The sequence below is a fragment of the Phyllostomus hastatus genome, unplaced genomic scaffold (assembly GCF_019186645.2).
Source record: "Phyllostomus hastatus isolate PE091 unplaced genomic scaffold, TTU_PhHast_1.1 phas_scaffold_78, whole genome shotgun sequence".
In the NCBI taxonomy this organism is placed as follows: domain Eukaryota; kingdom Metazoa; phylum Chordata; class Mammalia; order Chiroptera; family Phyllostomidae; genus Phyllostomus; species Phyllostomus hastatus.
The window spans coordinates 67,890,097-67,917,388 of NW_025334041.1; the positions used below are offsets into that span (position 1 = coordinate 67,890,097).

Sequence of the window (27,292 nt, forward strand, 5' to 3'; positions counted from 1 at the left end):
TATTTCTATAAGCCTATGCTGTTGACCTCTAACTTGAGAGTGAATTTATTGACCGTGAAAAAATCTGAATCAAGCAAGCATGGTGACCTGCCAAACCGTGGCCTTCACAGTATTTTGGAAATCTCCATTGGCTCATTACTTCTAGAGCTTTTCTACTGAAGATGACTTTCTAACAGGATCTCAGTTCTACTCTTCCTCTTCAGGTATTACTTTAATTACCTGCTCTTTCCGGAATGATTACTGTCTCTGGAGAAACTACCTAAGAACTCTGAGATAGCAGCAAAATGGGACAATGGTTAAGAGCTTGGCTTCCAGGGTGTGAATACTGGGTTCATATCTTGGCTTTGCCACTTAAAGTTATATAATGCAGGAACCTTAATTAGCCTATTTTGCCTGTAAAATAAGGTATTACCGGATTTCTGTGAGAATTAGAGGTGATAAAATATGTCAAATGTTAAGACTAGTACCTGGTCAATGTAAGGGATCAAAACATGGTAACTGTTACTGTTATAGGGAAGAAAAGCTGTCAGGTAAATATTTATCCTTTTTATAAATTTATTTTTACTTATTATTTTTTAAATCAAGGTAAAATTTTTATGTGGAATAAGTTTTCAGCAACTTTGGGTATATACCAAGGAGTGTGTTTAGTTTTGTAAGAAACTGACAAACTGTTTTCCAAAGTGCCCTAACATTTTGCGTTCCCACCAGCAGTGCATGAGAGTTCCTGTTGCTCCACGTCCTCACCAGCATTTGGTGTTGTCTGTGTTCCGGGTTTTCACTGTTTTAATTGGCATTTCCCTGATGACATATGATGTAGAGCATCTTTTCATATGATTATTTGCCATCTGTATTTCTTCTTGAGAAGTCTGTTAATGTCTTTGGCCCACTTTTTAATTGGGTTGTTTTCTTATTGTTGAGTGTTTAAGAATTCTTTGTTTTGAGTATCAGTTCGTTATCAGATGTCTTTCAAGAACATTTTCTCCCAGCTTTCTCATTCTCTTGACATTGTCTTGTTATTCTCACAGCCCTGAACTCCATCCTCTGATACTTCATGCCAATGTAATTATGGTTTTCTTCTTGAGTTCTCGTTGTTCTATGTGGATTGGGCAGTCTTCTCAGGGAGTAAGCCATATGAATGTAAATCTCACCTGGTCCAATTTTCTTCTTTCAAGGATCAAATTCCCAACATTTTCTGCCTTCTGATAGTTTAAAAAGTATTTTGTCCAGAGTTTATAATAGTTATCTGCAGGAAAGTTAATCCAATATAAGGGCTCCCATCATTAACATAACTGGTACTCTACAGAAATTTAAATTTATCGGTTCTTTTGTGTTAAGAATACACTTTTCATCTTTATGAATACTCATAAAATCATTGAATAATATCTCCTGAAGGGATCTTCAGGTGTTATTCAGATTACTTTGTGCTATCAGGCAGTGATTGTCTAAAACTTACCATGACTAATCTGTTGCTTAATTAATCTCCAGTGAGGAAAGAGTCTTTTCCAGGAAATTGGCTCTCTGTCTGGAGACTCCCAACTTTATACTTTAATTTAAACTCATATGATAGTTTTAAATGACTCAGAGAGCCATGGACTTATACAGACAGAGGGATGTACAGCATTACTAAAGCCAAGTCTGGGCCACCAGACCATGAATGTGAAAATGATGTCTTTCTTAGCACCAGTGTGTGTGTTACCAACGGTTTTCTCTTTGCTCTGCTTCATTCCTTCAGCTCCCATGGAGCTTATCATTTTGATGTTTAACTTAGGTTCTCTCCCCTTGTTCTACCTCCTGGCATCTGTACATTCCTGGTTCTGCCTACTTGGCTTCTGAATCATTCTGATTATTCTGACCCTTAATGTTATGAGTTGAATCCCCCTCCCCACCCCAATTTATATGTTGAAGTTCTAACCTCTCAGAATGTCACTTCATTTCAAGACAGGGTCTGTGTAGTGGTAATCATATTAAACAAGGCCTTTTGGGTGGGCCCTAATCCAGTATAACTGGTATTACTATAAAAAGGGGAAATCTGGACATAGAGACATGCTTAGAGGGAAGGTAATATGAAAAGACACAGGGAGATAGATGGCCATCTACAGAACAAGTCACCAGGCCTGGAACAGATCCTTCCTTCACAGAAGAAACCAACCCTACTGACTGCTCTTGGATGTTCAGCTTCCAGAATTATGAGATTATACTTTTTTTTTTTTTTTTTGCTTAAGGCACCCAGTCTGTGGTATCTGTTATAGTAGCCCTAGCAAACTAATACACTTACCATTTAACAAATAATTTGACCTTCATTTTTCTACTTGATTCTGACACATGGCTTTGCTTTGTTTCCTAAGATCCAATGACTCCTCAGTATGGTAAATGGGCAGTATGGTAAAATGGACACAGGTGAGGTCGATGGCTAAGTAAAGAGGTAGGAATGTGGGGGCAATGCTCAAAGTTTTCATGGTTCTCAAATCTCTGGAGTGTTTAAAACAATTTCTTAGACAACATATTTATTTTCATAAGGTACTGGTGTATGGAAACCAATTCTCTTAGAGAATAGACTTTTTTTTTTAGAAATGCATAATGGAAGATGAACTTAAACAGTACAGCAAAATACCCCAATTATTTTTAACTTAAGTTGAATGGCTTTTACAAGTTTGTCCCTGCCATACCTGTCTACCTAAAAAATAAAGCTCAAATAAGGTACTGCACAAAGAATGTAAATGCTTATAAATCTAAGGCACTCTGAGTCCTTTGCTTTTTATTACATGTTGCTCCTCCTGCCTAATTAGTACAGAACTGCTGTTAGAGAGCTCTTTGAGAGGCTCAGGTTCAGAGTTCTCTACTTTTAAGAGATATCCATGCAACCTCAGTTTTATTTCTGCTATTTCTAGTTTAAGACACAGGTGAGGTCGATGACTAAGTAAAGAGGTAGGAATGTAGGGGCAATGCTCAAAGTTTTCACGGCTCTCAAATCTCTGGAATGTTTAAAACAATTTCTTAGACAACATATTTATTTTCATAAGGTACTGATTTATGGAAACCAATTCTCTTAGAGAACAGACTTTTTTTTAGAAATGCATAGTGGAAGACGAACTTAAACAGTACATTAAACTGCATTACCAAAAGTGGTGTCTACTGAATGAGATTTTAAAATTTGTAAAATTAAATGTCGGAAGTTGGCAGTTTCCCATTATATTTTGTATGTATGTACCTTTGTCTGTTTTTAAAATGATTTTGTTAGTGAGAATTAAACATTGTTATGTTTACAATAATTAGCACTTTTATAATATTATTTATAAAAATATATAACTTACTCTCAAATAGCTTACATTCTAGTTGTATAAATTCTTACCCAGTCTCAAATGTTATTCAAAAGAACCAAATTTTTAAATGATTCTACCTTTTTCAGTTCTCTAGAATGCCTCCAGATGGCATTAAAACCCTTTCCCCATTATATTTTGCAGTATAAAAATGTAAAAATTAGTGATATTTTCACCATTTAAACTAGTCACATTTATTATATCATCAGAAATCATAATGATGAAACTGTTTAGAACTTTTAGAGTAACATCTTAAGGAAGACACACATAAAATCATATACTTTATGAAATATACAGCCATCCTATGCAGTCCAAAGGATTTTTCTAGACAGAGAAACATGTCTTAGAAAAACTAGGACACTCAATAATATTATGTCACAAACTCTGATTGCTAGTGAGTAGCATTTTACATGTTTAGTAATAAGAGTGCTGATCCACATAAAGATGAATTCACAAACCTGTGATAGAATAAGGAACCATATGTCACCCCTCAGAGTTATAATAAAATTTTTCAAAGGGCAAACCTTTTAGTGATTCCTAAAATAATTTGTTAGCTCATGAATTATTTCATTTAAACTTTGGTCTATAAGTCAGGGCATGTGTGGTTCAGTGGTAAACTGGTATATCAATTTTGTATGAAATTAATCATTAAAATGCATAAGGATTCCTTGAGTACTGAGAGGAAAAAGGCAAAACGTAGAGTGAGGAACATGTGTTTTATAAGTGCCTTTAAGAAATCTTTTAAAAACTGCTTTTGTTAATTCAAAAACAGCAAACTCATGAGATTCCACAGCTATCTATAACTATACCTTTCACATAGTTCCAAGGTGAGATTGCAGATGGCAGGCTTCTCAAACGACACTGGTACTTCACAGGTATGTAGGACAGAGTATCTCCCATTACGTGTGGGAAGTTTTACATTATTTATAACATTTATGATGAAAGTCTCCAAAGTTCCTTCTCTTCTCCCCACCAATATGTACCCTCACATCTTATTATATTTGTACTTTATGAAGAGAAGCATTTTTGTTTTCAAGATTATTCTTACTGTAATAAAGCATAAGAAAGACCTCCAAATGCATGTGCACTCTGAAGCATTTAAAAAGACATTACCATGAGAAGGAGAGCCACAGCCTTCCTTCCATTATTATTATAACTACTATAAGATACTTGCCCTGTTTCACGTTACAGGCATATTAAAGAACCTCTACGACAAACAGAAAGAGGAAAGACACTTACGATGTATTTGAGGTGCCATTGTCTGGACTCTCTGGCTCAGCATCACCTTTCTCTTAAAAAGGAAGTAGGAAAAAAACACATGTGAGTGTTATAGTCTTTAAGATTTAAGAGAGATTAAATATGCTCCCAAGCTCCTATTAACAATTTTTCAAAATGTGCAGAAGAAGGCTTTTAAAACATCTTTTTATTGTCTGTGAACCAGATCTGCAACATAATTTCTGTAATACCATTGCCCAGTTATGTATCTGTGAGTAGGTTCTAAGGAGCTGTTTATGAACAACTCGAAGCTCAGAGTGGAGACCTTGCCAGAAGATGAGTATCTTACAGATGGAACCTGTTTCCTTCCACTTCTTTTACAGAAAATTTAAGGAAATAAACTCCATTAGCTTCTACATCAAGGCATTCTGAACTTCGATCCCTTTTGCTAATGTAAGCCAAACCAGATCTGGCTGCATCAGAACTTGAAGAGCATTTTACTGAGGTTACAGGATCCCCAAGAAATGTACCCCATCAAGAGCCCTGGCACAGGTTTTGTCCCCGCCCCCCCAAGTTAATGCCTAAGAAGATGTAAACCAGAAATCTCATCTATCTGACAAGTTAGTGAAGAACTGTTTCACTGGTGGGCATTAAGGATTTAGTAGGATTTAACTGAGGGAGGCTGGAATGAGTCACTTTTTGTAGTTTTAAAAGGCAAATGCTTCTTGCAAGGACAGAATTAATTCTTAGATCCTCAACATGGATGGTTTGAACCATGCATCCTCATGAGGTAAGTTGCTGCTTTTATTTCCTTGAGGCAGGAGACAGAAGGAGTAGGGTCATGGTTGCCAGAGTGAGTTGGCTGTGGTTATGATGGTTGTGCCAAGCTAATAGTTTAATAAACTCCGGAGAAGGCTGTGGACTGTAAGAAATGGGCCCAATGGTGGCAACCTGTTTTGCTTTGCTCTTTTGAGTCAGGCCTGGAGATCTCACAGAATCCGCCGACATCCTCTTTAGGGCCCAGACCTGTGCAGTGTACCAAGCCCCTCCTGTCAGGCAGCACCTTGTCTCAGGACCATCTCCCTAAAGAGCATGAGGATCACATTCTGAAGTATTTTCCAAACTGAACCCCAAAGGAAACTTAACAGCATCTTCTTTTTTTCTTTTGGGAAATTAAATGGTTGTGAAAAAAAAAAAGACCGTTATATATAGTTCACATGTCTATCTTAGATATAACTCAGCATTAATGGGTGTCCACACAGCCACTCATGAAAGAGCCACAACATCTGTGTAACTGCTTCAATAACAAACACTGATTAGACAGAGCTCCAATTCCTATGAAACCATGCTGAAGTACAAGTAAAGGCAGCAAATTAATAAACCAGCTTTAAAGCTCATACATTTACGTTCTGTCTCCCAGGCCAGATCTGTGGTGTGCTCACTTAGGAGACATGCAAGGCCTCATCAACTGGCTTTAGAGCTGGAAAATAACCTAATTTAGTCCTTTCCAGAATCATTTTTCCACTGAGTGGCTACAATTCCTGCCAGAATCCTTAAATAGAGTTACAACACCTGCATTATATAACAACACTAATGGAGATTTGAGTCACATATTGATCTCCCCCCACCTTTAATTTGGAGAAATTGATTGCTTTCCTCAGTCTGTCACTGCCAGTAGTCACACCACATACAATCACAGTAGAGTGCAAAACAGCCAAGCTCACAGCAGCCAGCCATAGTAAACATTTCCAAACAACTTATGACAAGAAAACAGGAAACTGAGACTATAAACAAAGACACTGTTTGGATGTTTGAACAAACATGTTTTACCTTGACCAACAATGCTGCCAAAGAACCTGCAGGTTGAGAGGACACAGGCCTTATTGCACATGGGACCTGGGCTGCGGGAGCCGTGCGCTGGCCCAGTGTAGGGACCAAGCTGAGGCTGATTATCTCTGCTCTTAGCAGCACTTATGTTGTGGCAACAGGGAAAACAGAGTAGGTCTGGCAAACAGGAAGGATACTGCAGGGCCAAACAAGACATTTACGAACAACCTGAGAGTGAGTGCCCTCAGCACCTTCAGTGCTGACAACAAATGGACCTTTCTGGGGAAAAGTAAGTGCAGGGTGGAGAAAGGGATACAAACTGTTTCTGTCCTTCAGAAAGAATGAAACACAAATTTTCCCCCAACATCTTGCAATTTTAGGTGATGCAATTTCTGAAGTTCACTTGAAATGTTCAAGTGCCTATGTCATTAAGAGTCACAGTTTCTTTATCAAGACCTGTGGGAAAATTATTCATGGAGGCTAGAAAGTTCTCCATAAGAGATTTTTTTTTAGTTGGTTGCTCAGGAGATGTTTCTGGAGATGTTTCAATGTAATGTTTGCATATGAGTACCAATGAAGTAGATATTCTGTGCTTGCTCTTTAGTGACATTCCTTCTCATTTCTTAAAAAAAAACACACACATTTTTGTAATCTTTTAACTCATATAAACACTTCATTGTCTTGCTACATTATCTGTCACTCACTCTCTCTCAGACACACACACACACACACAGTTCCTTAAGTAACTTTTCCTGGTGTGAGTCTTTTTCTGGTATCTGTGGATGATTGTAAATTCTCAATTTTAATTTATTTGAGTTTAGCAATATTTTTCTGTACTTGATACCTTTTAGTGTTTTTATTTAAGAAATACACCAGATATATGTTCTATATTGTCTTTGGAAAGTATATACCTAAACTGTTCACATTTAGATCTTTTACAAATACCTGGCATAGTTTTTTTAAAATATGATGTGGGGTAACTTCATTTTTACTCATAGAAAACCAATTATTCCGGTACTATCTGTTGAGAAGCCCATTGTTTCTTCACTGATCTACACTATCAGCTCTGTCACGAATCTAATTTTCATATGTTTGTGGGTCTGTTTCTAGATCTTACGTTTTCTTTCATTGCTCAATTTGTCTATTACTGTCTGTATTACTTAGTTTAAAATATTTATTTACTTTTAATATTGGCAAGGTAATGAATGCTCCTACCTTGTTCTTCTTAAAGAGCATCTAAGCTATTTTTGGCCATTTGTCTAACAAATAAATTTCAGAATTACCTCATCAATTTCCACACACACAAAAATGAAGTTATAATTTCACTGTCTGCTGACTCCTACTGCTGCTGCTGAGAAAGAAGTCAACCAGAGGTTTAACTGTCGCTTTTCTGAAGGTATTAAAGGGTATTTTAAGAACTGTTTCTTTATGTGGTTTGCAGATTAACTATATATAATGTGTCTAGTGTGGACTTCTTTTTATATATCCCACTTAGTATTTATTGGGTTTCTAGAATCTGTAGGTTAGTGTATTTCAATTCTAAAAATAATTTTCAGCCATTCTCTTCTTTAATATTTCATCTGTTTCCATATCTCTTTCTGAAATTCTACTTAAATGTATGTTAGACTTTCTCACTTTATCCCCCATATTTCTTGACTTCCATTTCGTATTTTCCATTTCTGTTTCTAGGCTGCATTCTAGACAATTTCTTCAATTCAGTTTCCCAATTCATTAATTTTTTTCAACCATATCCAATCTGCTGTTAAACCTGACCAAGGAAATTATAATTTGTTATTATTTTATTGTTTCTAGAGGTTCTGATTAGTATTTCTTCAAATCTTCTTGTTCTCAACTACATTCTTAATCCTCTCATTTCTGGAAATTAAAGTAGGCACTCTTTCCTGTTCAGGGTTTCTTGTTTCATTGTACATAGTGTTTTGATAATGAGTTATTCATTTCTCTTGAAATTATAGTTCTCTTTGTTATTATTTATTTTTTATTAATTATTTTATTTATTAATTATTTATTCCCCATTTTTTAATCTTTTTCTGTTATTCCTATTAGCTGGATTTTGACCTTTTCACCCTCACTGATCTCCCATGTATCTTAATTTCCTTTCATATCTTCCATCTGCCTTTTGCTATATTTTCAGAAAAAAGTTATCAGCTTTATATTCCAGATTCTAGACTTCAGCTATTACTTATCATTTCTAATAATTTCTTGTCAACCATATTTTTAATTCGCAAGTGCTCATTTATACTGTAACTGCTTCTTTTTTCACACCACTCTGTTCTTTAATACAAATAATTTCAAATGATTCTGAAGACTGTAGTTATACTTTACATTTTTTTCTTGTGTTTCTAGAATTAAGTAGATTTCCTCTGGAGTCAGTCCTTCATTTTGGTGCTAATTGGTTACACATTCATGTTTCTGAATGATAACAGGTTGGTTAACAAAGGTAATGGATGTGGATTTCCTATATTAGCATATTGATCTATTTTCCTAATACACATATCCCTTGTAGGGAACAGCTGATTTAGAGCTCTTTGTATTTGGACAGGGTATGTGAGTTTGAACATTTAGGGTTCAGGAGAAGAAAGACCTCGAGACCTTGGAGCCCTTATCATCTCATCAACTGCCTCCTCCCCAAATTAGAAGTACTTTACTCCGGACATGTGGCATTTTTGCTCATCCCCAGCTTGAAAAAAGTTAACTGTTCTTCCATCACACAATTTTTAAGGTCTAGTATTATCTCTGAATCTATTCTGCTTCCCTTTTAGGTATCAACTCCCAACTAGGAATTCTATCCAGTCAACTGTTCATTTTCTTAGCTAATGTTACTGTGTTTTTGGTATTTTGGTGCTTTTTTGGAGGGGGGTGGAAATCCAGATGGAAAGCTCTGTATGAGAACCAGGATGGAGAGAGGGTCATGGATGGAAGAAGGAAGGGCCAGGTGCCTCCCACTGTTCGCACTCCATGCCTATTCGGCGTAGCTCCTGAAGACCGTCTCCCACCACTGCTTGAGCTTGTTCCCGTTTGTTCCATGGTTTTCCTTTTCTGGTCATGACCTTCCCTATGCAGGATTATTTAATAGGAGGGTCCTACATACTCTCTGCTTTCCAGAACTCAACTGAATTCCTGGTTTGTCGATGCATCCCTTTCTGTCCTCAGTGCTGTTAGAAATTTATTTTCATCACTGTACTTTTGTGGTTATTTAAATGGCAATTCTGAAGGACCAGAAAAGCACTTTATGCTCAGTCTGTGACTTGAACAGGATATGCTCCAAACTTTAATAAAATGTGGACATAGGTCACCTGTTTTAATGTTTGTTTCTCAATGTGTAATAAGCTTTTATTTTCTAAAGTTAAATGAAATTAACTAGCAATTCAGCAAACTGACTAAAGTTTCTATCTTTTAAAAGATTCAAATTAAAGATAAATTTCTGTTTACTTTGTATACTCTTTTCTCTTAGCATCTCTGTAACATCTGTAATTCAAAAAAGAAAAAAAAAAGCACTGACCTAAAATGGTGAAGATTAGTTCATCAAGCCACACATACATTTTGTGTTTGGTTTTTTTGAAGTTTATTTTTTTTCTATTTTCTACATTTTTACTAGAGTCACAATTCCAAAAACTTTAAGGATTCCAAATCAAATAGCATGGGAAACGGCACAGGAAATGCTGGTGAGACCAGCTCTTCTAAAGCTTCAAGTGTGCTGTAACCTGTATGAATGCTCAGGTTTTTAGTGGTATCACCTTTATATAGATGTGCTTGGCTTTGGGAAGAATTTATTTTAAAAAATACAAAGCAAATAATTTCCCTATCGCCAGAAAAGAAAAAGCCAATCACAGACTTCCTTAAGCCATGAAGTGCCAGAGGGTTTCATATCACACTAAGCAGGTGCCACATCACATTCCACAGACATGGGTCTGCTTTTGCATAATCCACATGCAGTTTTAGCATGTCAGTGCTATGGCATGCTGCAAAAATATGCCAGGTGCATGCAAAAATCACAGCATATAGTTACTGCACAAGAAGTCAACCTCATACTGAACTAACAGAGCAACCTTTTTGGGGTCAAGGTAATGGGATGGAAAGTCTGTTGTCTTTGGGGCTGACATCCCTGTGTTTAAATCCTAGCTGTCACTTTCAGTCACTAAGAACTAGGATGGTTATTAACCTCAGAATCTCATTTTCATTATGCACAAAATGGGGATGATAATGCCTCCCTCATACAGCTATTGCTGGGATTAAGTGAAGTAATGTAAGTCAAGGTAAGTCAAGGTGCAGCATATGGAAGAGACAACACTTATTTCCTTGTTTTTTTTTTCTTTTTAAATCCTCGCCTGAGGATATACTTATTACTTTAATTTTTAAGGGTTATATATTTAATTTTAGAGCGAGAAGAAGGGAGGGAGAAAGAGAGGAAGAGAAACATCAGCCAGTTGCCTCTTGCATGCTTCCAACTTGGGGACCTGGCCAGCAGCCCAGGCATGTGCCCTGACTGGGAATCAACTGGCAACCTTTCGGTTTGCAGGCTGGTGCTCAACCCACTGAGCCACATCAGCCAGGGCATGCTTATTGATTTTAGAAAGAAGGGAAGGGAAGGAGAGAGAGAGAGGGAGAGAAACACCAATGTGAGAGAGAAACATCAATCTGTTACCTCTTATACACGCCCTGATAGAGGACCAAACCAGCAGCCTAGGCCTGTGCCCTGACCAGGGACTGAACCTGCAACCTTTCAGTTTATGGGATAACACTCCACCCAACTGAGCCACATCAGCGAGGGCTCCTTTGTCAAAAACCCCAAGTTGAGAGAAGGTATATTTATTCACCTATTATATCCTCCCTCTACGCTGAGCTGTTTAAATTCAAATGGAAAGAAATGATGAGGCAAGTAAGAACAATTTTTCAGTATGCTTTAGTCTTTGGCACATGATGCTGATGCCTGCACACCTCATGGACTTAACCATGCATTTCTTCTGATTCCTTTTCTCACTGCTGAATTTATTATTTTCTTCAGATTTCAAGTCCCTTGGCATTTCTCCTCTTCACTGGTACCAGTTCTCACAGCAAATTCCAACAGAGGGTGAGATGATTAAGTGATATTGCCTATGCATCATTATGCCATCATACCCTGCCCTGACCTTTCTCTAGATGAGCATGAGAAGTCTGGGACTCTCTGACACATCTGTCTGAACGTCTTTTCTCCCCAACCCTTCTTGCCCGCACAGGTGCTCAGTGGGTGAGCCTCAGTTCCAAAGACATATCTACTAGCTCAGAGTGATTTTCATGTTCAAACATGGCTTTGTAATTGGCCAGAGGTACTCTCAGCTGACTGACTGGTCACAGACTAACAGACCCCAGTCTCTGTGGACGGAGTTCATGACATGAAGGAGGCAGCTTGTGGGTTTTTAATGCTCAAGAAAACATTAGTAGCAATTAGTAGTGCCAAAGAAGAGAATGAAAACACTACCTTGTGGAATGGTAACATCCTCTCTTTGACACTGAAGCTCGTGTGTTTTATAAGACACTGGATTCAATAAGGAAATTCCTTCCTAGATACTTTGTCTCTGGGAGAGGGCACAGTTTCTTCATGAATTCTAAGGTCATTAATCTTGAGGTCTTCTGATTGGTTCTGTCTGACCACTCTTTTTCTTTCAACTTATATAACTCCTTAGTGCCTCCAAAAAGTTGTTCCCCTCTGCATATACCAGAAACCGACTATAATAATGAATGATGTTCCTTCAGCCCATGACTTCTTTGAAACCCACCATTTTGTTTTGTCCCTCCTTCCCTTGAAAAATACAGAGGAGCCCTCAAAGTCACCATGAACCTTACACATGTGGTAAGTACTTGAACAAATGGCCCTCTTTCCCTCACCTGATTTTGTTTTTAGTGAAAATTCTTTTATACCTAATGTTCATTGCATGTATCTCCCCTACTTGCCCCTGCTGCCTCCACCGCCCACTCATTACACTGCAGAGAAAAGCCTTTCTTACTTGGATTATTGTGTCCGGAGGAAATGAGCTGAGAGTCCTAAAAAAAAAAGAAATATCAATTAATTTTCTTATTTTGACTTTCAAAATCTAAGTTGAATGTGAGATATATTCCTCATCATTCAGAAACTAATCACCAGTCATAATTTCTACCAGCTACTATAATGAAAAGCATTTATATGAATGTGATTGTTAAGTTCTGGTAATATAGTTCACAATTACTTCTCATTTGTGTTATGGACTTTTTGTTTTGTTTATTGAGGTGAAATTCACATAATACAAAATTAGCCACTTTAAAGTGGACAGTTCAGTGGCATTCAGTACATTTCACCACGTTGTACAACCACCAACTCTTTTTAGTTGCAAGATATTTCCATCATTCCAGAGTAAAACTCCTTGGCATTAAGCAGTGTCTCCCCAATCCTCCTTCCCTGCAGTCCCTGGCACCACCAATCAGCGTCCTGTCTTGATGAATTCATCTATTCTGAATATTCCATGGCAGTGGAATTAAAAAATATGTGACCTTTTGTGTCTGGCTTCTTTCACTTTGCATGTTTTAGAGATTCATCCATGTCATAGCATGCATCAGTACTGCATTCCTTTTCTAGCTGAATAATATTCCACTATATGTATACACAGCAGTTCGTTTATCCATTTATCTGTTCATGCACATTTGGGCTGTTTTCCCTCTTTGCCTATTGTGAATGGAGCTGCCGTAAACACATGCACATGTACTTGTTTGAGTCCTTGTTTTCAATCCTTTTGGGATACACCTAAGAGTAGAATTGCAGGTTCACATGGTAATCCTATGTTAAACTTTTTGAGGAACTCCCAAACTGTTTTCCATAGTGGCTGAATCATTTTGCATTCCTACTAGTGATGTATGAGGGTTCCAATTTCTCTACATCCTCACCAAAATGTACTTTCTCTCTTTTAATTTAAAATATTTTACTTTGGCCATCCTGGTGAATGTGAAGTGGCTTCTCATTCTGGTTTTGATTTGTATTTCCCTAATGACTAGTGAGGTTGAACATGTCTTCTCTTTTCAACTCTGACTCTAAAGAAGCAGCAACAACAAAGCAGCTTTATTGAGGTATACATGACATAACATAAGCTGCAAATATATAAAGTATACAATTTGATAATAAATATCATTGAAAGAATGCTACTATTATGCTTTTGACCCAAGGATTGTTCTATTTTATTAATTAGCACTTAGAATTTAAACAAAAAAGAATAATATCGATATCTACTCATTAAAGAAAATTCAGTGAAACAGGAAAGTATAAAAAAGTTGTCTGTAATCCCATATCAGGTCATTTCTAAGGTTAAGCTGCTGCTTTTGGTTTGCCAGTGTGATTCATCGTGTGAGTGTCGGCTGGTAGTCACTCACACAGAGTGAGAACCACTCGGTTACTTAGGAGAATACTTACAGATGGAAATGTCTTCTTCTCCACCCTTAGATCCCCAATTCCCCAAACCCAGACTGTTGTTTGGTACATGGGAGTCCTAAAACTTCTTTATATGTGGAATATTTAGCTGAGAAGTAAGGTCTATGCAAACCTTTTTTCTGAAGACAGAAATCACCAAGCACATTGGTACCGAGAAAGCACTTCAATAAAGCACCATAATAAATACTGTATCTGATCAAGTGTAACATGCCTTCAAAATTATATGAGGCTGCATTAGCTCAGGTACTACTAGGAAAGAAAACTGCTGCCAAGTAATTGTAAGATGCCACAAACTGTAAAACAAATCCTGATTTTAGGAAACTTAAAATGTGAAAAAATGTGTACCTTAGATCGATAGAATACAGTAGTTCTTAGCCTATGTTGCTGACAGGACAAAACTTATACTGTGAGAGTATTACTTCAAAATAGCTTTTTGGAATCATTTGAGAACTGGACCACTCATATCTCTCTTTGTTTGCCTACCAATCCATCATTAGAACTACAAAAGGCAAGAAACTGAAATATAGACTCTGCTCTTATTTTCAGATCCCAACCTCCATCAACCTAATCACTAGAGGAAAAAGAACGACCTGATTTGGTTTGGTCTCCCTTCACCCCCACTGGTCACTTTCTTCTGAATCTTATTCTAGAATGTACAATTAATGTCAGTGTTTAGTATGAAGTAATGCTTAAACATGGAGTTCTTACTCTAAACACTTCGTAGTTTTTGAAGCATGCTAACAACCCAAAGAGGGAGGTAAACTTTCTAACTTTGAAGCACCTCCCTTCAAACCTGCTGGCTTTCATTCTCTTTCTAGGGCACAAAGGGAATAGCAAAAGGATTCTCATTTCTGAAATGATGCCAGAATTCTTCTGTATAACGCTTTAAAAATCAACCAGCAGGAACAGTTGCAGATTAGATCTGATCCTACCAGATTCAGAATCTACTGCTATGTGAAATGTTTGTGAAATGACATTAGGTTTGTCCATATGCCTTCTGAGGGCAAGAAAAATTCTGCAATTTTGAGTTCTTTATTTACATTTCAAAACTTATGATACTGCCACAGAAATGAAGGGAAAAGGGTAGAGAAAATTGTTTTCTTTTCTTCTTGGTTGAAATTCCTGATAATGGCAGCTGATTTAAAGAAGCCATACATTCTTTTCTTTACAAATTCAATTACTTTTGAGATTTGAAGAATAAGGCAGACATGTCTGGTAGTGTTTGTCTAGGAAACAGTGACTCCAAATTAAGTGTTCAGCAAATAGAGGAAATATCCAAATTCAGTAACAATTGACTATACTATATATTATGTCCTCCAATACACAGACAAATTGGGGAAATTCTCGGAAGTATTTAGCTAATTAACTTAGTGGTAATGGCAACTCAGAATGCAGAGTTAAATCGACTTTCCTTGTGAGGTCAAATTGCCCCTTTAATCTTAATAAGGGCTTAATTTAATTATTTATTACTCATTTAGGAGATTTTGCCCCTCAAATTCTATAAACAATTCCAGCTTCTTCACGATAGCAATACAGTGATAAACCTCAATGTTAATAATTTACCTAATTAAGAAAATGCAAGCCTCCAACTGATAGAATATTAATTAGCTGAGATACAGGTTGGAAGAGGTACAGTGTGTATCAAAATTAATGATAGTCTTTGTAGTAGGCAGACACAGACCCTCTCAAAGATGTCTGTAATGTATCCTCACTCTCAGACCCTGTGAATATGTTCCTTCTCATGACAAAGGGGCTTTGCAGTTGTGATTAAATTGATGATTTTGAGATGGGAGATTATTTTGGATTATCCAGGTTGGCCAAATATAATCACAAGGGTCCTTCTACAGGAATGAAGGAAGCAGGATAGTCAGAGGAGACGTGACAAGGAATCAGAGGTCAGTGACAGGGCAGCCTGCAGAAGCCCAGAAAGACAAGAACAGGAATGCTCCCCCGAAGCCTTCGGAAGGAGCAGAGCCCGGTGAACACCTTGATTTTAGCCCCATAATACTGATTTCAGACTTCTGACTTCCAGAGTTGTAAGTTAACACATTTGTGTTGTCTTAGGTTACTAAACTTATAGTAATCTGTTATAGCAAAAATAAAACACTAATGTAGTCTTATTTCATTTGTGTAAGATAAATTACTTATTGTAAACTTTTTGATCGAAAAGCATAATTAAAATCATGCAATGTCCTTACACTTTGTTAAATCACTCATTTCTTTCTTGGGCAAGGCAAAAAGATCAAGAGTTTAAATACCTCCATACAAATCCTGTGGTAGTCCTAAAGAAAAGACACTTTCTTTTTTCATTTAAATTTGAAATTTTGTGCCATATGAGATAGTTCCAATGTATCTTTGTGGGTGAAAATAAGATACTTTTAACATTCTTTCTCCCTTTAAAAATGAATTTTTGTACTAATAATTTGAGGTGTCAGTTTCATCTCAGGAGTTAAATTATTGCTTAAATGTAACTATTTACATTCATCAAAGTAAACTGGCACAATCCTTTTGAAAAAGTCATGGTAAAATATGCCTTGAGATATGTGTTCAATTATCAGGAAATGTATTTATACCATGCATATATTTATATAACAGAAATGCTGACCTGATTGTATTTTACTTCAAGCCAGATTTTGGATAGATTATAAACAAAAACTGTAAGAATTATTGCATTGTATTTTAAGTGTGGGATGCCACTGGAAAATTTTGAATACTAAAGTGACAAGAATTTTAATACTATGAAAAGTTATTGTGTGAGAACAGATGGCATACTAGGAACTAGGTGAATGGTTGGAGAACTGTAATACTCTAAGCTAGAGGGGACAACGGCACAGAAGAGTGGAAGGTAGAGCAAGTGTGCAAACAGGGAGACCAGTTAGGAGGCTATCACAGTAATTACTGCAAGAGGTGATGGTTTAGACCAAAGTGGTAGCTGTGATGGTGGGGGAAACATTTAGACTCAGGATATATTTGGTAAGTAGGGTAGACATGATTTCACAATGGTTTGAATGAGTGGTGTGGGAGAAAGAGAAGAGTCAAGGATGGTGCACTGGGTTGGATAGTGTCCCCCAAAGTCTCACGTCTACTCAGAATCTGTGAATTTGATCTTACATGGTTATGATAGGGGCCTTGTAGGTCACACTGGATTAGGGTGGGCCCTAAATCCAATGATGGCTATTCTTATAAGAGGAGGGAGATCTGGGCATAGAGACACATGGAGGAAGACAGCCATGTGAAGATAGAGGCGGAAATTGGAGTGATGATGCAGCTAGAGGCCAAGGACTGTGGCAGATTGCCAGTAGTCACCAGAGGCTGGAAGAGGCAGGGAAGGATTCTTGCTTAGAGCCTTCAGAGGGGGCAGAGCCCTGCTGCCACCTTGATTTCAGATGTCTAGCCTCCAGAATTGTAAGGGAATAAATTCTTTTATTTTACACTACCTAGTATGTGTACTTTGTTAAAGATGCCCCAGAGAACTAATAGAGATAGCTCCAAGGCTTGTGGCCTGAGCCAACCACAAAAATGGAGGAGCCACTTACCAAGAAACACACAGATACAAGGTTTGTGGGGAGATTAAAACTCAGCTTTTGATATGTCAAGCTTGATATTTGTTAGATATCTAAGTGGAGATGTTGAATCCGTAAGTAGAAATACAAGAGTGAAATTTGGGGGGTGGAAGAGAGGCTAGAGATACAAATTTAGAAGCCGTCAGTTCGGGATACAGAGTATTTAAAGCACCGGACCCACGTGAGATCACTGGAGGAGTGAGCAAACAGGGAGAGGAGAAGTGATTAAAGGCAAGTGCAGAAAAGGTCTGCTAGAAACTTCACATCAAGAATGGACTAAAAGTCTGCTAGGAAATAAACATTAGCAAAACAGTATATACATTTTAAAAAGAGGAAGATTTCAGATACAAGAAACAATGATAAATTAAAGAACTAACAATTGTCAAGGCATAATGCTAGAAAACAGTCAGAATAGTGATCATTTGAATTAGTGTAGACAATCTCAAACTGAGAGATGGTGGTGGAGAGGCCGAACTAAAACCAAGTTTACATTTCCCATATTTGGGGGTAGGGTACAGACACTAATTAATTGTAGCTATTGATAAAATAAATTTGAATAGGTTAATATATTAAAATTTAAAGGCAATTACTAAAAAAAGAATATGTGTATGTTTGAAAACCCTAAAGAGGGAAAAAAGAAAGATTAATTAACCCAAGAAGAAGCAGATATTTTAAATAAGCCAATAGGCATAGAAGAAAATGAAAAGATAGAGATCTATTTTTCTTTTTTTTAAAAGATTTTTATTTATTTTTAGAGAAAAAAGGGAGGGAGAAAGAGAGAGAGAGAGAGAGAGAGAGAGAGAGAGAGAGAGAAACATCAATGTGTGTTTGCTGGGGGCCGTGGCCTGCAACCCAGGCATGTGCCCTGACTGGGGAATCGAACCTGCGATGCTTTGGTTCACAGCCCGTGCTCAATCCACTGAGCTACGCTAGCCAGGGCTATTTTTTCTTTTTTTTTTTTTTAAAGAAAAAGTTTATTTAGAAAGTCACAGAGGTAGAAGAAATGAGCAATAGAAGAAATGGGCTCAGGAAACAAATTACAGCAAAAGAAAGGCCCTAGCAGCTTAGGGGAGCAGTGGTGGGTGGTGGAGGAGGAGACAAAGGGAGGAAGAGGGTGAGAAGGAGAAGGGAGAGAGAGAAGAGGGGGGAGGAGAAGGGAGAGGGAGGGAAATACGGGGAATATTAAGCCCAAAAGCATATTAAATGAGCATTATACCATAATTAAGGAAGTGAATCATAGGATTGTATAGGTGATTAAAAATCAGACAATCAATGTAATTTTCTGCATTAACAGATTAAAGAAAAACTATGAATATCTCAATACAAGCTGAATAAACCATTCAACTAAACTCAAACTTGCTCCATTTATGTATATTCTGGAAAACACATCAATGATTGCCAGGGATTGGGGTATGGGAGGGGGTGACTACCAAGTACCAAGCAGAAATCTGGGCAGTGATAGACTGCTTCCATATTTTGACTGTGGGGGTCTCAGGAACATATGTTTGTTAAAACTAACAGGATGCTAAAAGGAGTGAATTTTGCTGTTTATAAATTATACCTTTATTTTTAAAAATGGAAAGAAAATTCAAATCTTTAAAATGTTCAGAAAGCCATTTCTGAACATATTCCAGAAATGTTCAGGAATAGAAAGAAGCTACCTCATTTGGACACAGAGTAAGCAATTACACTCAATAACAACACCTTGGAATCATCCTCCTTAAGTCATGAATAAGGCAAAGATGTACACATTCTAGCTGACACAGTAAAAATAAAACAGAACAAACTTGTATGTGCAAAAAGCAGCAGAGTAAAGCCCATCCATGTCCCTGCAGCCCACCTCTGTGTCATTTGCTGTTCCAAGCCCAGGTGCTCTGCCCTGTCCCTGCTGGCCCTGCTGTGACCGCAGCATCCAGGCATGCTGCTGCCTCAGGCAACTTTCTTTCACTTTCTCTTCCATCTCCATGCAACTCGTCCTCCTAGTGCTCCCTCACTCCCTTCAGGGAGTTGCTCAAATGTCACCTCCTCAGGAAAGTCTTTCTCAAGCTTTCAGTTGAAAAATCATGCATCCCAGTCACCATCAGCATTCACTGTCCTCCTTGCTACTCATTCTGTTTTCCCCATTACAAAAATAGAAGTTCACCAAAAAAGTCTATCTGAATCAAAAGAAGGTCAGTAAGTAGATGTATAAAACCCAGTAAATTTCCTTTATACAATTAAGGACTATTTAGAAAACATAAAAACTTTGAAAAAGCTCATTTAAATAGAAAAATAAACAAATATCTTTAAATATCTGAGAATAAACCAAGGAACCAATGTGAAAGACCTACAAGAAGAAAATGTTTACCGAAGAATGTGAAAGAAGATATAAATAGAAGTGAAAAGATATTCCAAATTCCTGGATAGGAAGATGATGTTGTCAGATGAATATACTTTCTTAAATTAAGCTAGAAACCAAACAAAATTCCTAGAGGATTTTTATAAGGAGCAAGAGGTCACCAAGATGATTATTAAATTGATCTGGAAGAGAAAAATGTACAATAGGCAGAACTGTTGTATAATATAGAAGGCCTTTGACCTCACCACATATATGTATAAATATGCCAAAAATCATCAATAATTTAAAGTAGGAGTTGGCCAACTATAGCCTATATACCAAATACAGCTCACCCTCTGATTTGTTTCAAACAATCTAATGCTTTTTAGCATATTTGGAGTTCATTACCATAAATAATTTTAGAATATTTTTATCACTTCAAAAAGAAATAATTTACCCTTTAGCCATCACTTAACCCCACCTCCCTACCTCTGAGCTGCAAGCAACCACTAATCTATTTTCTGCCTCTCTCTATTTGCCTATTCTGGACATTTCAAATATATGAAATAATATAATATAACATATGGTTGTACAGGACTGATTTGTCTCACTTTCACTTAGCATAACATTTTTAAGATTCATCCATGCTGTATCTGGCACCACCACTTCACTCCTTTTTATGCCTGAAAAATACTCCATTGTAAGCATGTATCACTTTTGTTTACCCATTCATCAGTTGATGGACATTTGTTTGTCTCCACTTATTGGCCATTATGATTAATGATGCTGTGAATATGTATATGTTTTTGTGGAGGCGTGTTTTCGTTCTCTTGGGTATATACCTAGGAGTGGAAGTGCTGGATCATAAAGTAATGCAGTATGTGAGGAACTGCGTAAATGCTTTTAAAAGAGGCTGCACCATTTTATGATCCCACTAGCAACTGACAGCAGGTTTCCAATATCTCTATGCCCTTGCTAACACTTGCTATTGTTTGTCTTTGATTTTAACTATTTAAGTAGGTATGACTCATTATCTCACTGTGATTTTGATTTGCATTTCCTTAATGATTAATAATAGGGGTAGTACCTTTTCTTATTAGTCATTTGAAGATTTTCTTTGAAGATATGTCTATTTAAATCCTCTGTCCATTCTTTTATTGAGTTATCCTTTTGTTGTTGAATTGTAAGAGTTTTTAAAATCTATTGTTACAGGGTACAGCCAAGAGGGGGGACCCCAAATGGGCATTTGAAATGGGGTCCAGAACTCAAGGTGTCCAGGAGATTTTAAGATGTCTTCACCCCTGCCTCCACAGGTGCGAGTTGGGGGAAGGGGCACACAGAGCAAGAACATGCAGGGCAGCTTTGCAGCTAATCCATGGCATGGTCATTTAACACACCTATAGCCTTTGGCTGGTCACTTTGGATATGCTAAATAGCTATGGCCATGCTCTAGGCCAGGGGGATGGGAAGGGACCTCCCGCTCAAGATGTGACTGGGGGGCAGGTCCCCCGAGTTACAGCACCTGCGTGGGAGCTCAGAGAAGATTGGCTCCATGACATGGGGTCACACCTGCCCAGACCCATGATGGTGACCACAAAAGCTGGAAAGGACGGCAGAGTTCTGGCATGTGAGGCCAATTGTAGGAGGAGTCGGAAATGGGGCTGCAGAGGAAGATTGGCGCGGGTATTTAAACCCAGACATGGCAGCCATTGGGAGGAGAAGCACATGGTTTTGGCTGAGTGGGGACTCCCGTGGCCCTGGGAGAGAGGACCACGTGCCTTTGCCAGAGTGGGGACCCCCGCAGCTTTATAAGGGGGAACCACCACCCGGTTTTAGCAGAGATCCTGGCGACACAGCTGAGGGTGCCAGGAACCCAGGAAGGTCTCCCAGTCAAGACGGAGTACTGACTGGGAATAACCAGAGGACTGCCTGAGCCATGGACTTCTATTTCCTTTCCTGAGATATGGTACTCTGGACGGGGCAAAGGGGGAAGGAAGGACTGTGTCTGTTTGTGGGTGTTTTAAGGAACTTTAGGATTTTTGATGAAGACATTAGGTCACTACTTTAAGTTTGTATAGCATTAAATAAACATTTCCTTTCCTTTTCACTAATCTCTGGCATTGAGAGACATCTTTCCTATAGACAGCGGACTTAACAGACCTGGAGGCTTCTTTCAGTAATAGTATATCATCCCAAGGCCCCCCTTGTTTGTTTTGTAACACTATTACATTATAACTTGTTTCTGTAAATAAAGTTTTATTTGAACACAACTACAGTCATTCATGTATGTATTGTCTGCAAAGCCTAAATTACTTACAATCTGAGCCTGTACAGAAACTTTGTCAACCTTTGATTTAAACAATGAGTTATTGGTAAAGAAGTAGACAAATATATTGAAAAAAAACAGAATAGGTTGTCTTGAAACAAATTTAAATTCCTCATATTTATCAGAAATTCAATTGTTGATAAATATAATATTTCAAGACAGTGGTGGGGGGAATATGGGCTAATTTGTTAATAGAGTTGCAATAATTTACTAGCCATTGATAAAAATAAAACTAGAATTCTATTTTACACCATCCACAATGTTTTTTTTTTAAACCGAAAACCAAAAACTAAGAGACTTAGACTAAAATAGAAACATTGTTAGAATATTGGTGCAGGGAAGATTTTCTTTAATCTCTGAAAAAGATTAAACACTTTGCTAGTATAAAAGGTACATAAATAAAGTTACAAGAAAACAGCTGTATTACATATAATAAACACATGAATAAGCTATAAGAAGTCCCTACAAATAATTTTTAAAATTGGGATATGAATGGGCAACAACTATCAATGGATGAGTTGCAAAGGAAAAACAGTTCACACTAAAACTCAGAGGAAATTGGAGAAATGCAAATAAAAACAATGAGACAGCAAAGTTTCACCCAGAAACAAGGATAAAAAGCCAGATAATATTAAACACTGGCAAAGATGCATGAAAATGTACTCTTGAAATATAATCAAGGGTAATTATGGCTTCTGATGCCCCTGGCACGACAGTTGCTGTTCTAGGCATCAGCACTGGAGACATTCAAAGAGGCATCTACAAAAAACTGTGTTGAAACAGTGTTATAACAGGCAACCATGAACAACCTGAATGTTCATCAAAAGGAGCTTGATTCAATAAATTAAAGCAAATTCATACTATGAAATATTTTGCTGCTCTTAAAAAGAACGAAGAAAATATATATTCACAAATACATATATCCAAATACACTTTGTTATGAAAATAAAAATCAACTCTTAGAATAGAATTTATTATGATAATTATAGTAAATAATTATTTCAATTATTCACTTGAGAAAGTTGTGACAATATTTAGCAATGATATTTATATATTGTGGGTATCTGGAAAAAATCAACTCTTAGAAAAAATGACTTTAGTACTATACCATTTATGAGTTTTAAAAACAGCATATGCAAACACAATCAGAAATGAAAGAGGAGAGATTACAACTGATACCACAGAACTACAAAGGATTGTAAGAAATTACCACAAAGAAATATATTCCAAGAAATTTGAAAACCTAGGTGAAATGGAGAAATTTCTAGAAAAATATAATCTTCCAAAATATAATGAAGAAGAAGCAGAATGCCTAAACAGACCAATAACAGCAGATGAAATTGAAGCAGTAATCAAAAAGCTTCTACACACAAAACCCTTGCCCAGATGGTTTCACAGAATTACAAAGCATTTAAGGAAGAGCTAACCCCTATTGTTCCCCCAAAATTCAAGAAGATGGAAGACTCCCAAATTCTTTTCATGAAGCCAGCATCATCCTAATCCCAAAACCAGATAAAGGCATAATAAAGAAAGAAAACTTCAGGCCAATATTGCTGATGAATATAGACGCTAAAACCCTCTACAAAATATTGGCAAATCACATCCAATACGTTAAAAAGATCATACACCATGATCAAGTGGGATTCATCCCAGGGATGCAAGGATGGTACAATATTTGCCAATCAATAAATATAATACATCATGTAAACAAAAGACAAACACCACATGATCATATCAATCGATGTGGCAAAAGCATTTGATAAGGTACAGCACCCATTTATGATAAAAACACTCAGCAAAGTGGGAATAGAGGGAATATTCCTCAACATAATAAAGGCCATATATGACAGACCTACAGCCAACATCATACTCAATGGGCAAAAACTTTCAGCTTTCCCACTAAGATCAGGAACAACACAAGAATGCCTGCTTTCACCACTCCTATTCAACATAGTATTGGAAGTCCTAGCCACAGCAATCAGACAAGAAAAAGAAATAAAAGGCATTTAAATTGGAAAGGAGGAAGTAAAACTGTAGCTGTTTGCAGATGATATAGTGTACACAGAAAACCCTACAGACTCTACCAATAAACTACTCAATCTAATATGTGAATTTGGCAAAACAGCAGGATACAAAGTCAATATCCAGAAATCAAAGGCATTTTTATACACCACCAATGAAATATCAGAAACAAAAATCAGGGAGAAAATCCCATTTGATATAGTAACAAGAAAAATAAAGTACCTAGGAATAAACCTAACCAAGGAGGTAAAGATATGTACTCAGAAAACTATACAACAGTGAGGAAAGAAATGAAGGAAGACACAAACAAATGGAAGAATGTACCATGTTCATAGATTGGAAGAATTAACATAATCAAAATGTCTACACTACCCAAAGAGAACTTAAAGATTCAACATAATCCCTATTAAAGTTCCAATGGCATATTTCAGATACAGAAAAAAATTTCAGAAATTTATATGGAACCATAAACAACCCTGAATAGCTGCAGCAATTTGGAGAAAGAAGAACAAAATAGGAGGGATCACAATACCTGATATCAAATTGTATTACAAGGCTACTATAATCAAAACAGCCTGGTAGTGGCATAAGAATAGGCCCATAGACCAATGAAACAGAACAGAAAGCCCAGAAATAAACCCAAGGATCTATGGTCAGTTCATATTTGACAAAAGGGGCAAAAGCATAAAATGGAGTAAAAATAGCCTCTTCAACAAATGGTGCTGGGACATCTGGACAAATACATGCAAAAAATGAAACTCAACCACCAACTTACACCATACACAAAAATAAACTCAAGGTGGATAAATGGCACCATAAAAGTATTAGAGGAAAACATCAGCAGGAAAATCTCAGACATTCCACATGGCAACATCTTCATAGACATGTCCCCTAAAGCAAGGGACATAGAGGAAAGAAAAAACAAATGGAACTGTATAAAATTAAAAAGTTTCTGAATGGCTAAAGAAAACAGCATTAAAATGAAAAGAGAACCAACTATATGGGAAAACATATTTGCCAATGATACCTCAGACAAGGGTTTGATCTCCAGAATATATAAAGAATGCATACAACTCCACTCCAGTAAGACAAAAAGCCCAGTTAAAAAATGGGCAAAAGACTTGAACAGACATTTCTTCAAGGAGGACATAGAGAGGGTCCAGAGACATATGAAAAGATGCTCAGCATCACTAGCTATCAGAGAGATGCAAATTAAAATCACAATGAGATACCACTTCACAACAGTGAGAATGGCCATCATAAACAAAGCAACAAATAATTGTTGGAGAGGATGTGGAGAAAAGGGAACCCCAGTGCACTGTTGGTGGGAATGGTGCAGCCACTGTGGAAAACAGTATGGAATTTCCTCAGAAAACTAAAAATGGAACTGCCTTTTCACCCAGCAATTCCACTGCTGGGATTACATCCTAAGAACCCTGGAACACCAATCCAAAAGAACCTATGGACCCCAATGTTCATAGCAGCACAATTTACAATAGCTAGGTGCTGGAAGCAACCTAAGTGTCCATCAGTAAATGAATGGATCAAAAAACTATGGTACATTCACACAATGGAATACTATGCAGCAGAGAGAAAGAAGGAGCTCCTACTCTTTGCAACAGTATGGATGGAATTGGAGAGCATTATGTTAAGCAAAATAAGCCAGGCAGTGAGGGACAAATACCATATGATCTCACCTTTAATTAGAACATAATCAACAAAAGAAAAAAGCAGACAAAATGTAACCAGAGACATTGAAATTAAGAACAATCTAACAATAACCAGGAGCGGGAAGGGGACAATAGGGAGAAGGGTTTTCAGGAACTACTGTAAAGGACACATGGACAAAACCAAAGGGTAGGGTGGAAGCAAGGGAGGGGAGTTGGGTTTGGCTGTGGCCAGGGGGTAGTGGTGGGGGAAAATGCAGACAACTGTAATTGAAAAACAATAAAATAATTTAAAAAACAGCATATGCACATATATTTATATATAATGCACAGAGAGAATGCTTGAAATGCTATATACAAAACTCTTGACTGTAATCTCTAGGTAGGGAAACAAAATCTGGATGAAGGTGCTGGAACTTTCATGTTTTGCTCCTTCTATTTGCATAATTTCATCTTTATAATGAGTATGAAGTTTTATGTTAGTTGTATTCAAATAAACATATTAGGTTTATGTATGATATATTTTGATATTTTTAATATATTTAATAGACTTAAATATATTTTGTGGCTAATTTTTTTGTACACTTTTCTTTAGAAAACATGGAAATCCTTTCTTTTAAAGTCCTAGATAGTATTTTATGCTTTATAAAACATATCTAAGAGAAATTAAATACTACATATCCTCAATTCTAAGACACTGATTTTAAGACTCATCATTAATTCAATAACAGTTTATCAGGAAACAAAAACAAGCATACAATCACATTGAATGTGCAAAATTAGTGTAAGATGAATTTCAACTTCACAAATGTTTTAAGATAAAATGACAGTATAATATGCATCACATTTTGTGTTAAATATGTAAGGTAGGTAAGTAAAATTGCAATCTTGATTTTCTCCTTTGATGAATAAATATATGTTTGCAATATTTTGAAAATGAGATCCACATACCTCTGGCAAGAAAGGAAAGGACAATCAAAGGAGAACCCACTGTCCATGAAAAATCTCCGCATGAATAGAGCATATTGCTCCTGAGTGACACAACATCTTACCTTATTTGGAAATGAAAATTTGCTTGCTTCCACTTTGCCAGGTGCCTGAATAGCAGAGAGTGGTGGAAGCCAGGTCATCTCCTGAAGGGAAGAAAATCAAATAGCATTGTTATACACAGAGTGTTTAAAGTCAGTAGCATGTAAATCAGCTATATGTCTGCCTTGATAAGGCATGGAAGGGGTAAAAAAATGAAAAAGAGACGAATAAGGAATAAAAGGGAATTTTAAAAAAAGAATGTGAAACTCACTTTCATATTTTCCCCCCTAATTTTACCAATTTCTGGTTCTGCAGCTATCCCTATGCCCCCTTTATACCTTAAAAATGTCTACAAGGTTGTCCTATTTTCATTTCAAATAAGCTCCAGAGTAAAGGGACAACCCAGTGGTAAAAGTCGTATGGATAAAGCTGTACAAATGGGGCCGCTTCTCTGGGACTTGATCCCACAAATTGCACAGGGTGTTTCTGAAGGACTGCATAAAGCACTTTCAATGTTGGGAATCATTATTACAGGACTTATTTCATTAGGAACTCGTAT

General features: G+C 37.0%; 1 protein-coding gene across 4 annotated transcripts in view; it reads right to left on the reverse strand.

Annotated features, from left to right (window-relative positions):
* AFF3 (AF4/FMR2 family member 3) overlaps positions 1 to 27,292 on the reverse strand; it is a 544,115-nt gene that overhangs the window by 166,553 nt on the left and 350,270 nt on the right. For all 4 annotated transcript variants that reach the window (XM_045827774.1, XM_045827773.1, XM_045827776.1 and 1 more), the window contains 3 exons: positions 26,757 to 26,837; positions 12,362 to 12,398; positions 4,557 to 4,608 (listed from right to left, as the gene is read on the reverse strand). In XM_045827774.1, the coding sequence (XP_045683730.1) occupies positions 4,557 to 4,608; positions 12,362 to 12,398; positions 26,757 to 26,837 (170 nt within the window). The remainder of the gene's footprint in view (positions 1 to 4,556; positions 4,609 to 12,361; positions 12,399 to 26,756; positions 26,838 to 27,292) is intronic.